The sequence below is a fragment of the Elephas maximus genome, chromosome 12, assembly GCF_024166365.1.
Source record: "Elephas maximus indicus isolate mEleMax1 chromosome 12, mEleMax1 primary haplotype, whole genome shotgun sequence".
NCBI lineage: Eukaryota > Metazoa > Chordata > Mammalia > Proboscidea > Elephantidae > Elephas > Elephas maximus.
Window position 1 is genome coordinate 7,352,966 of NC_064830.1, and position 13,313 is coordinate 7,366,278.

At 44.8% G+C, this 13,313-nt stretch overlaps 1 protein-coding gene across 1 annotated transcript in view; it reads right to left on the minus strand.

The window, feature by feature from the left end:
- The window catches only part of FBXO25 (F-box protein 25), a 74,858-nt gene extending 63,149 nt beyond the window's left edge, over positions 1-11,709 (minus strand). Inside the window, exons 1-2 of the mRNA XM_049904661.1 lie at positions 11,537-11,709; positions 3,142-3,279 (exon numbers count right to left, since the gene is read on the minus strand). Coding sequence (XP_049760618.1) covers positions 3,142-3,272 — 131 coding nt within the window. The 5' untranslated portion in view covers positions 3,273-3,279; positions 11,537-11,709. The remainder of the gene's footprint in view (positions 1-3,141; positions 3,280-11,536) is intronic.
- Positions 11,710-13,313: the final 1,604 nt, after the last annotated feature.

Sequence of the window (13,313 nt, forward strand, 5' to 3'; positions counted from 1 at the left end):
AATAAATCATGGAACACAAGCTCAGTCGAAACAGACGCAAAAAAGAGATGATGGATAGAAGGGGGAAAAAAGGGCAACAGGCTAGGTGCCAACCAGATAACTTGCGAGGAGAGGAGATTATTATGTTTAAAGACTGGGGAGCTGAATTCATAATGTGGGAAGAGGAACTACACCATGGGAATGGGTGGCTGAGAGAAGAAGTAAATGACTAGAAATGAAGAGGTCAAGAACAGAGAGGACAGGGTGTTGTGAGTCACACAAACGGACGTTGGAATCATTCCGAACAGCGGCAGGATTTGGACTGCCGAGAAGACTGGGATTCCTTGTAGACTTTGCTATCTGGATGAGACAAAGTGACTAAGCAGTTGGTTATGTGGGCAGAATAGGATCTGAAGTGAGAAAGAACTTCCACTTTTCATGTTTTATACTGCAGAATTACATGATTGTTTTGCTGTTATTGTTGGCTTATAATGAACACATATTACTTCATAAGTGACAAAAAATGCAAATCTGAGGAGAGACGGTATTAAAACAAAGTCAGAGACCCAACCAAAAAAACCAAACCCACTGCTGTCGAGTCAATCCCGACTCATAGCAACCCTATAGGACAGGGTAGAGCTGCCCCATAGAGTTTCCAAGGAGCGCCTGGCGGATTTGAACTGCCGACCTCTTGGTTAGCAGTTGTAGCACTAACCACTACGACACCAGGGTTTCAGTCTACAATCCAAATGAAAGCATTAGTTGAAAAAGCAGTAACAGCAAATACTGCCTGAAACATTTAAGTGCTGAGTCCGACAACGAAACTAACTTTCTAGATCACTTACGTTTTTATTTTTCAATCACTAAAGAAAAAACACAAAGAAGGCCATCTTGGTCTTCACTGCAACCTGTAACAGCACTGTAAGAATCCTAAGGGGAAAACACTAAAACGACAACTGCGTTATTCATTTAACTAAATAAATGGATACAGGACAGTCACCTCAGTTAGGACTGGTTCTAGGAAGCACAGTTCTTACTTCAAGGGCCATATAGATCCTATGAATTATCTGCCCCTCATGTGGATGACAGACCATTTTCATATTCTCATAAAGGAACCAAAAATACAACTTCTTTTATCTTGTCTCCTTGGGGGACACACAGTTTTATAAAAACTCTTTACAGAATTCAACCATCATGGGGTAACTTGAGAATCACTAGATTTGAGGATAATTTTCATGGAGTCTCTAATTTATGACGGCCTCCATTGCTATGACCACTGGGGACTAAACAAAAACAAAGCTTAACATATTAAAATTTTGATAGAAAATAGACTATTTAAAGGGATGTAAATAAAAATAGCGAGACAAAAAGATTTACTAAACTAAATGTAAGGGAAAAAAAAAAACCTAGAAGCATTGCTAAAAAAGTGGTGTAGTGGTTAAGTGCTTAGCTGCTAACTGAAAGGCTGGCAGTTCAAACCCACCAGCTGCTCCACAGGAGAAGGCTGTGGCAGTCTCTTCTGTTAAGATTACAGCCTTGAAACCCTAGGGGGCAATTCTACTCTGTCCTATAGGGTCGCTATGAGTCAGAACTGACTCAATGGCAAGGGGGTTCAAACATGACATAAAAATATTTGACTATAAATTCCTCTATTAAATTTTAGCTTCATAGAAGGTCAACTAGTAAATTCTTCGTACATCATCCAACCTAAAATGGTGACTTTAGGACTCTCCAAATTTAATAGGGGACAGTGGAAGGAAATCTAGATTCCAAACATTTCTAGATATAGTCAACCAATTTTAAATTTAAATGATTTGCTACGAAAAATTATAACAAAAAAATAACCTAGAAAATTCATAACTGTGCAAGATTAATGATCTCGTCTAATACTAAAAGCAATTACAAATAAGTAATTATAGTTCTTAAAGTTACAGTCGTCAATACATAATGCCACAATATACGTTTAACAAATATTGCACGTTATCTTCACTATAATGTGAAACATAAAATTAATTTCTGCTTCAAATATTGCAAAAACCAAGCTCTGGTCTAAAGCTACTAAACTTCGGTCAGTTGATGAATATGCAACTGTCAGATAAAAATATGATAAAACCCATTATTAGATCCATGCCACTCCAGAAGAGGTCTTCAGTACCGTCCTAATCCTCCAAACTCTCGAGCAGCGCTTGGGGCAGAGATGGCTAGTATCACGTGACAGCCACCTACCCTGCCTCTGGGTTAACGCAACCTCTAATTTTTATCTGGACACGTGGCTAAGCGGAAGAAAAACCATCATATCTTCGTGCATATAATGTGAGCCTTCTACTTTCCTTTCCAAGCACTATTGCCAGCCCCCAACCGCCTCCCCCTCACCCAGGTATTTTCATAAGCATGCTATGCTAATTTTTTTTACCACAACATGTAAAAATACTTAGCATAGTGCTTATGAAAATACTGGGGCGGGTGGGGGGAGGAGGAGGTGGGTTGGTAAAAAAACATAGAATGCAAGCTGTTGTTACCTGCATAAAAAATACATTCCCCAGCCTCCACTGCAGCTTGTGCTCCAGGCAATAAGGTGTGAGTAGACGTGATATTTGCAGCTTTTGGATTGTGCCCGTAAGGAGCAAGGGAACTTCTGCCCTACCAACTAAAATGCACATGTGGCAACCAAGCACCTGGACCCTGCACAGGCGGCTACACACTTGGGATGTCAGAGTAACAGGAGAGGCGGTTACTAGGTTCCCTTACATTTTATGGAGCAAAATCACCGTACCAACTCAGGCTTTTGAGAGAGAAAAATACATTTCCTGTCTTGTGTGAACCACGCTTATTGCAAGTTTCTGATATATGCCACCCAACCTGTATCCTTTAATTTCCTCAGGTTCCTCGGCTATAATGTGAGGTTAGCAATAATCATACCCATCTCACAGACTATTGTGAAGATTAAAAATTTTAAATAAAAAGAAAGCTGCATCTGCATAGATATTAGGCAATTTACTAAGCTCATTCTCTAGCTAAATAACTTATTTCCTCACACCAACCTCTGTGCGGGCAGCTCTCAGCAAAATTACAAGTCATGCAGCTTTGCAGTGACTTGAAAAACAGATAAAACCATAAACGTTAGGCTGGTAAATGACGTGGATCTGTTTAGCTGTCACTCACATGTTGTGATTGATGTTATACTGATTCTCTCTTTCGAGTTTCTGACTACAGGATTCGCATCTTTTCCAGCCATCTTCTGTTTTAATCCAACTCCATCCAGGAGATCTCCAGTCCTGGCCCAAAAATGGCATAGTTCTCCTATAAAAAAAAGTTAATTTATGTTAAAAGCATACATATAATTAACCAAAGTTTCTTTTCATTTATTCATTAATCTTAAAGAATAAAGTCCCTAATTAATAGTTAAGTGTCTGCTTAACTTACAATCGGCTACACAGTGATGATAAAATAGTGAAAACAACATAGTACCTCAGTTGTCCTGTAGGAAACCCTGGTGGCATAGTGGTTAAGAGCTACGTCTGCTAACCAAAAAAGCTGGCAGTTTGCATCCACCAGGAAACCTTGGAAACCCTACGGGGCAGGGCTACTCCGTCCTACAGGGTCGCTACGAGTTGGAATCGACTCCACAGCAGTGGGTTTTTTGGTTTAGTTGTACTGAGGCACTAAGACGGGTCAGTCCCTGGGTTAGGAACGCTGGGCTTATGGACAACTCCTGCTGGCCCTTTAATGTTACGTAAATTTGCCCTCACTTTGAAATGAATGAACCAAGCCCTACTTGCAAAAAATTCTTCATCGCAATCACCTTCATCTGCTGCTCATGCAGCTTTTAAATCACGGAAAAGCCCTTGAGCCTTTTCTTGCAAGAAAAAAAAAAACCCCAGTGCCTGACCTATGATAAAGTAAGGCTAAAGAACCCTATATACCTGTTCTGACTCACAGTGAGGAACAGATCCCGTTTGCACTAGGGACTGCCCGTCTAAACCAGCCTAATATTACACCTGTCATGAAAAGTCCACCAGAAGTAACAGCTTATGTCTGAAGAACGAGTAGAAGTCGGGGGGGTAGGGAGGAACAGGGGATACTATTCCCAAAAGAGTAAACCCTCTCCCAGAAGTTAGAAGCAACGTGACATGAAATGTATTCAGCAACTGTAAGCAGTTCAACTTGGCTGAAGCTTAGAATATACGAGAGGGAGTGGGGAGTGGCTGGAAGGAAGAATGGAGAAGTAATTCAGGTCTAGATGAAGTCAAAGACGCTGCTGGACTTCATTCTGCGGGCAATGAGGGGGCGGTAAAGGGGTTTAGGTGAGGAATTTGATTAGATTTGAGATCTACAAAGAATGGATAGGTGGTGGGCGGGTGGGACCTGGAGAAAAGAATAAATAGGACTGAAGGTTACTGAACATTGGCCTTAAAAAGATCAGAAAGTATGGAAGAGCCTAGAAATATTTAGGAAGTAGCATCAAACGGCACTTGAAGACTGACGGGCTGTGTGAGGGAGAAATCAAAGAAGACACCCAGAGTTTGATTTTCGGCACTTGGGACAGAGATAAGAAATATTGATGGACCAGCAAGTTTCTGCCAGGGCGTGGGAAGGTAAGGGAAATGTTCATCTCTGTTTTGGACATGCAGTACATTGATATGCCTGTGGGACGAACTAGAAAAGACAGCCAATTAACTCTGAAGATAGGTACTACACTAAACACCAGTTATAAAAATTATGACTCTGCTTTAATATCATAGTCTGAGAAGCTTTGAAAGAACACTAATGCTTAGCCCCCTCCCAGACCAATTAAATGAATATTTAGGGGTGGGACGTAGGTGTATTTTTGTTTTTTAAACTCTACAGGTAATTCACATCCACAGTTACGGCTAAGACCACCTTAAATGTCCACATCACTGATTCAGAGTGTCAACTCCCAGATAACTTACACTGAATAAACAAATGTGTTTTACTGGTAACAAAAGTCATTACATTTACCAGTTTTCACACATGTGACTACAGAACTTCTGTTCTTTAGTCCTTCCAGATAGATCTGTGAGTTTTATATTCAAACTTTTAATAGAGTTCTTGAGTTTTGTGTGACCCATATTTTTATTCTTCCTCTAAAATATGTAACTTAAATGAACATATTACACGTGTATCTTTTCTTCCATACCAGACTTGATATAAATGTAACATAGGTGTGTAGATAGGGATTCTGAATGGAAATGGCTTCATATTGAGACTATAACTCTGCATAAAGACTTCGTGAATCCAAACCTAGGTCATACCCCTGTGCACACCCAATTATATAGTGAAAATAAAAATTATTTTGGTGAAAAAAAGTCACCTCCCCAGAAAAGCCTTCCCTGATTACCCTGTCCAAAGAGCTCTCTCCCTCTTCTGTACCCCACCCCCAACAGTCTCATCTTGTTTTTTCAGAGTAATAAGAAGTTCTCATTTGTTTACTGTCTGTTTTCCTCCAAGACAATGAAATGTCTTGTTCAGCTCTGTTTTTCAAAAACCTTGAAAAATACCAAGCACACAATAGGGCCTCAATAAATATTTATTGAACAAATGAATGATTTATGTGAATTCATGGCTCAGAAGATAGAGTTGGATGGAGAGAAAGATATTTGGACAGTAATCAAAGTTACAGGAATGATATCACACACATAGAGTTTGTCAAGTTGTAAGAGAAGAGAACACAGGAAAAAACCCTAAGCCTCACCAACATTTAAGAGAAGAGTAGATGAAGACGAGCCAAGAACGACAACTGCAAAGGAAGAGCCAGAGAGGTAGGGGTGTACAGGAAGTTAAGAGGAGAATGCATTTTCAGAAAGAAATGATCCCCAGAGGGGAAAATGTTTTCAAGAAGTATGGCAACAATTGAAAGCATACAGTGAATTTAGGTACAGAAAAGTAGCTGGTGATGCAAAAATAATTTTCAGCATAGTAATGTGTTATAGTAGTCTCATGTTTAAAGTCGACTTGGGTATTTCATTAATGTTGAATATTTACACCATAGAGACTACATGAACAATGAAAAACCCGGGTATTAAAATAGCCAGAATATTAAAAAAAAAAAAAAAAACTACTGATCACCCTAAAATGCAAAAAGCACCACCCACATCCAGTTAATTCACAGGATTGGTAAGACTATCTACAATAGCACACATCCGATTTTCTGATTTTCATTAAGGCTGAGGTTTAGGCCAGAGAAAAGTCCTAGAAGAGAGGGCAAGCAAGGACCATGGTGCTTGCATGGCAACTCTAGTCTCATAAAACATGGGCAACAGAAGACTGGCCATTAGGACCATCTCTGACGATTGCCAAAACATCTCTCAATATCATACTGAAACTGTGGATTCAGAATTCTGTCTTTAAAATAAAATCAAACGGCAACCCTGCAAAATACTGCTGATAGACCAAATACAAGATTACTTCAATGACAAACATTTTAGCACTGACTAAATGTATTATTAAACTATGTGTCCCTGGCCTCAACTCTGTGTATAATCAACCTTAGGAACAGAAATACAAACAAAAACAAACACCAACAAAAAAACACACACAAGAAATACACAACCATGCACACGCACATGAGCACATACACAATCTTGTGATATGTGTATTGAACGAGTGGTCAAGAGAGAATAAAAGAAATTCAAAGAAATTAGGAATGGTGGGTGAAAGTATGAAGGTGGGAAGGCAGGTGATACATCTGAGAAAAATAAGCCAGATAGGTTGGCTGGAATGGACACATATTACGGGAAGTCTGGTAAGTGGGAAAGGTAACTGGGAGCCAGATCATGGAGGACTCTGAATATCAAAGGTGTCTGGACTTTATTCTTTAAGTACTTAAATGTATTTGAGCAATGTAGGCAATGGGAGCCGAGTGTTGTTTTGAGAATAGTAATTTGCCAGGGTCGGTAGAATTGACTGAATGGATAAATGGACGCAGAAAGAACACCTAATTGCGCAAGAGAAACATGTTGCTGACAGACCGCATCGAGATGACTGCCCCATGCACATCCCTGTACCCTCAGCAAGCAAGCTATTTTAGAACTCGATGACACACAAACATCGTACTTATCTGTTTAGACACTACACCTGTTCAGCATTTAGTACACTTATCTTCACGCCTCACAAGCAATCCCTAGAACATGTACCAAAAGTTTCCACTGTACAGTTAGAATCCAGTTTGGTGTTACCACTAAGACAAGCAATTTTTGTCTCAGTCACCAAAACTCTACATACAGTTCATTCCGACTTTAACAATTTTGCTTGTATTTCTACGGGTGGGAAGGAGTGAAGTAGCAGCTAATAGACGGTGTAAATAAAAAACAGTCATTTCCGAGGTTTTCACTTTCGACACAGAGGTAAACATTTGTTTCTCTGTAGATGTGTCTTTCCACAGATCTCTCATGTTATGCTCTTTGGATCACAACAAAGTTTTATTTTAAAGTACACTAAAACCTGTGGAAGCCGGAACCTGTGGAAGGAAGAAACCTCTCAGAGAAGGAAAACGCAAATATTTTCCATTAGAACTAACAGCAGAGAAGTGGTAAGACTGCACCCTGTCAGAGGTGGGAAAACTTTCGAGACCTGGGAAAATAGGGCATGCCTGTCGAGTTCCGGCTCTCACAGGTTTCGCTGTATAATTTATACAGTTCGGGAACTAAAGCACAGACTGTGGAAGCAGGTTTATTTAAAAAAAAAAAAAAGTAATAAAAAATCATCGCGGGGGGGGGGGACTTGCAATTTAAAAGGCCTACATCTCAAATTTTCAAAAATAATCCCAATCTGAGGCACCTAATTTTGTGAATCAGAAAACAATGTTATTAAACTTTTGGAATGATGACAACCCATTACTTTGTATGGGAATTTATTTATCTGTTCTGCTAAGAGATCTGAACTTCTAGGGTTTTATATTTATTTTAATTAAAATTACCTTTGTTTTGAGAATTTCCAAACACAAAAATAAAGCCTAGAAATTACTCCTGAATATTATTAAATGTGTAAGAGCAACTACACAAACGGCAGATGTCTACTCTGTTCTAAAATAATTTGTATAATTTACAGTTTTTAAGGACATCATGCTTGGTAAAGTAGAGGGTCAGCAAAAGAGAGGAAGACCCTCAATGAGATGGACTGACACAGTGGCTGCAACACTGGGCTCAAGCATGACAACGATTGTGAGGATGGCACAGGGCCAGGCAGTGTCTCGTTCTGTTGTACATAGGTTGCTATGAGTCAGAACCGACTCGATAGCACCTGACAACAACAAGCATATTTTATGCCAACTGACATCAGAGAACATACATGAGGCCATATTATCTAAAATCTTCTCTTAATCTCAATTTAATACGGCAGGACATGGTGGTGAGGCACTACAGCAGAACAGGACTTCATGAAGTTAATTTGCCAGTGGGAACTCCTGGCACGAGAGAATCAGAACTAACCAAGAAACTCCTTTCCTTCAACAAGCATAACCTTAACTAACCCATTGCCGTCGAGTTGATTCCAACCTACAGCAACCCTACAGGACAGAGTAGAACTGCCCCATAGGGTTTCTAAGAAGCGGCTTGGTGGATTCAAACTGCTGACCTTTTGGTTAGCAGCCACAGTTCTCAAGCACTGGGCCACCAGGGCTCCCTCCTGATCTGAGGATAATAATGTTGGCAAACATTCATTAGAGATTAGTATGGGCTAGTCATTAGTCTAAATAACTTGCGAATATTATCTCATGTAGTCCTCACACTACTCGACTAGGTAGAAAATGCTAATACCACCATTACAGGTCTAATTCTCTATTTTACAGACGAGGAAAGAGGCAGTGTGATAGAGCTGGGATTCAAACTCAGACAGCCTCACTCTGGGTGGGATACATGCTATTACCCACTCTGTTTTTATAATAGCAATTACTGAATGTCCTGTAAAATAGATGTCATAAGATTTTTTTTTTTTAACAGTTTTTACCTTATAGTACATATGCCACCAGGTAATGTACAATAATGGTCAATCTACATATAAAAGCACTAGGACAAGGAAAACATTACAGGAAACATAAATAAGTTTTTAGAAGCCACATGTGTTTCGCTATTTAAGTTAGATGAAAAGGAAACAGTGAGGGGTACTTCACAGCAGTCATTAAATTGGTTTTCAAAACAATAAAAGCGTGTGCTAGATATACGTAGCAGAAACAAAAAAGAGAAGTTACAATGAAGATAACAGCAAGGCAGTTTCATATGCAGAAGGAAAGGCTGGCAAAGTAGTTTATTTTCCCCTTTGTTTCTTGACTTTCATTATAAATTTTGAGGAAATAATTTTCATGTTTCTGGGATAAGAAAGAATAAGTAGTCCTCAAATTGATAAGCATCTGATTTTTCTTTACGGCTCTCCTTCCTTACACTCTTTCCAAATAATTTAGGGTCAAACAATTTGAGATCAAATGCAAATATAGCTTGTAAGTGTGGAAGAATTTGATTCAAAAAGGATATCCAGAAATGACAAATTTAGGCCTGACATTCAGAAATGGGATTTACTGTAAAAGGCCTGAGACAGAATCACAGATACTTCATGGGAACAGAGACACAGAGGAGAGGGGAACATGGAATATGAAAGAGTAAGTGAAATGTGTCTTTTCTGATCAGGCTGGATGATAAATATTTGGATGAGGCAAGAGGACAGACAGAGAGAGCTTTACAGGGAAACAAACCATTCCCTGAATTCCTGAGATTTCTAAATGAATTTCAATAGGCCCAAGGATAGAGATGGAATCCAACTGGAAAAAAGGTCAAAACCAAGCTTAATGATAGGACCAAACCAAAACCAAACCCGTTGCCATCCAGTTGATCCCGACTCCTAACAACCCTATAGGACAGGGTAGAACTGCCCCCCATAGGGTTTCCAAGGTGTGTCTGGTGGATTCGAACTGCCGACCTCTGGTTAGCAGCGAAGCTCTTAACCACTGCAACACCAGAGGTCCTTATGACAGAACGGTGCAAAAATGCAGAAATGTCCGCTGCAAGGAAATAACCAAGGAAGGCCACTTAAGGGAGCTGATGGCGCAGGAGCGGCAGATGGAGCAGGGAAATGGAGAAAGGTGGAACAGCTAGCAGGGACAATGTGGGCTGGAGGGCGCAGGGGTGGTGGGGGCAGGTGTGCACAGGGAGGCGAGGGACCCAGGGGTGGTGGGGCAGGTGTGCATGGGGAGGCGAGGGACCCAGGGGTGGTGGGGCAGGTGTGCACGGGGAGGCGAGGGACCCAGGGGCAGTGGGGCAGGTGTGCACCGTGAGCCAAAGGACCCAGGGGTGGTGGGGCAGGTGTGCACAGGGAGGCAAGGGACCCAGGGGTGGTGGGGCAGGTGTGCACCGCAAGCCAAGGGACCCAGGGGTGGTGGGGCAGGTGTGCACGGGGAGGCGAGGGACCCAGGGGCGGTGGGGCAGGTGTGCACCGCGAGCCAAAGGACCAAGGGGTGGTGGGGCAGGTGTGCACAGGGAGGCGAGGGACCCAGGGGTGGTGGGGCAGGTGTGCACCGCAAGCCAAGGGACCCAGGGGTGGTGGGGCAGGTGTGCACGGGGAGGCGAGGGACCCAGGGGCGGTGGGGCAGGTGTGCACCGCGAGCCAAAGGACCAAGGGGTGGTGGGGCAGGTGTGCACGGGGAGGCGAGGGACCCAGGGGTGGTGGGGCAGGTGTGCACCGCAAGCCGAGGGACCCAGGGGTGGTGGGGCAGGTGTGCACGGGGAGGCGAGGGACCCAGGGGCGGTGGGGCAGGTGTGCACCGCAAGCCAAGGGACCCGGGGTGGTGGGGCAGGTGTGCATGGGGAGGCGAGGGACCCAGGGGTGGTGGGGCAGGTGTGCACCGCGAGCCAAAGGACCCAGGGGTGGTGGGGCAGGTGTGCATGGGGAGGCGAGGGACCCAGGGGTGGTGGGGCAGGTGTGCATGGGGAGGCGAGGGACCCAGGGGTGGTGGGGCAGGTGTGCACCCCGAGCCGAGGGACCCGGGGTGGTGGGACAGGTGTGCACGGAGAGGCGAGGGACCCGGGGTGGTGGGGCAGGTGTGCACCACAAGCCAAGCTACCCAGGGGTGGTGGGGCAGGTGTGCATGGGGAGGCGATGGACCCAGGGGCGGTGGGGCAGGTGTGCACCGCGAGCCAAAGGACCCAGGGGTGGTGGGGCAGGTGTGCACGGGGAGGCGAGGGACCCGGGGTGGTGGAGCAGGTGTGCACCCCAAGCCGAGGGGAGCAGGGATGGTGGGGAGCCGGCGGGAGGGAAGGCAGGAAAGACCCCGAAGCCTGTCGAGGGGTGAAGGCGAGGCCGACAGCGACCGAGGCGAGCACAAAGATGGAAGCCCCGGCGGGCGGCGGTGGAGGTGCGCAGGGAGGCGGCGCGGCGAGGGGAGGCGGCCCGGCGCGAGCGCCGCAGGGCGGGGAGGCGACAGGCCGGCGGGGACCCGCGGGGGACGCCGACAGGCCGGGGGCCGCGGCGGCGAGGCGACAGCCCCGGGGAGGTCGCGGAGGCCGAGCGCTCCGGGCAGGCGGGCGGGCGGGCGGGCAGCCTCCGAGCCTACCTGACAGGCGGCAGCCGCGTCGCCGGATTATTGCCGGAAGTCCCCGGCTCCCTCCCGGGCAGCGCCGACAGGGAAGTCCCCGCCCCCGCGCCGCGCTGATTGGCCGGCGCGGCGTCCGCGTGGCTGTGTTGCTACCCCGGCCGCCGGACCCCGGGCGGGCTAGCGCTGTCACAGAGGCCGGGCGCGCGGCGCGCATGCCCAGTGGGCCCGCCACGCCTCTGCTCCGCGCGTGCCTGGTCCGCCCGTCGTGGGAGGTGGGAGGAAAGGGGGCGTGCGCAGCGCCGGGGATCAGGCGGAGGGGAGGAGGGGACTGGAATGGGGAGTGACAGTCTGTGACCTGCGGTGGGGTGTCCAGCCAAGCACGGATTCACACCCGGAATAGTGCCTTGACACGCACTGTAGGAGGTCGGGCTCATGACTAATGATGCTGATAACACTTATCGCTGCTTAGAGGTAGACCAGAATAGAAGCCCTCCATTTAACCTTTCTTTTGATAGGGTTTGCCTGAAGGAAGTGGTAAAACATGACCTTTAAAGCTGTATTTCCTCCTTATATTCATTATTGTGGTTGGATCTCATATTCCACAGAATGCTATTTACTATCTTTACAGAAGTGTGTGTATATATACACACACATACATATACACATACGGAGCACTGGAGCCGTGGTGGCCAGTGGTTCAGAGCTCGGTTGCTAACCAAAAGGTCGGCAGCTTGAATCCACCAGCCGCTGCTTGAAAGTCCTATGGGGCAGTTCTACTTTGTCCTATACCGTCTCTAGGAGTGGCGACACCGATGGGTTTGTTTTTTGTTTGTATGGAGCACTGGTGGCACAATGGTTAAGGGAGGGGCTGCTAACCAAAATGTTGGCAGTTGAATCTACCAGCCACTCCTTGGAAACCCTGAGTCAGCTCTACTCTGTCCTATACAGCTGCTGAGTCAGGATCAACGGAATGGCAGTGGGTTTGGTTGAGAGAGAGAGAGAAGCACTTACAGATAAAGATCAAAGTCTATAGCCTTCAGTATGGATTACACCTCAGGATAAAAAAAACCAAAAATCCTCACGACCAGACCAATAAGCAACATCAATGTAAACAGAGGAAAACAAGTTGTCAAGGATTTCGTTTTACTTGGATCCACAATCAAGTCCCATGGAAGCAGAAGCCAAGAAATCAAATGACATATTGCACTGGACAAATCTGCTGTGAAAGACTTCTTTAAAATGTTTTTCAAAAAACGCACAGATTTCACTTTGAGGACTAAGGTACACCTGTCCTAAGCCATAGTATTTTCAGTTACCTCATATACACACAAAAGCTGGACGATGAATAAGAAAGACCGAGGAATTGATACCTTTGAATTATGGTGTTGGAGAAGAATTTTGAATATACCATGGACTTCGAGAAGAACAAAAAAATCTGTCTTGGAAGAAGTACAGCCAGAATGGTCCCTAGAAGAGAGAATGACAAGACTTCGTCTTATGTATTTTGGACATGTTATCAGGAAGGATCAATCCCCAGAGAAGGACACTATGCTTGGTAAAGTAGAGAGTAAGTGAAAAAAAGGAAGCCTCTCAAGGAGATGGATTGACACCGTGGCTGCAACAGTGGGCTCAAACAGAGCAACGATTGTGAGGATGGCACAGGGCCAGGCAGTGTTTCGTTCTGTTGAATGTAGGGTCGCTTTGAGCCAGAACCAACTCAACAGCACCTAACAGCAACATAGAGCTATACTGGGGGAAGGTCCTTAAATATATATTATCTGTTTAAACTCTCTTT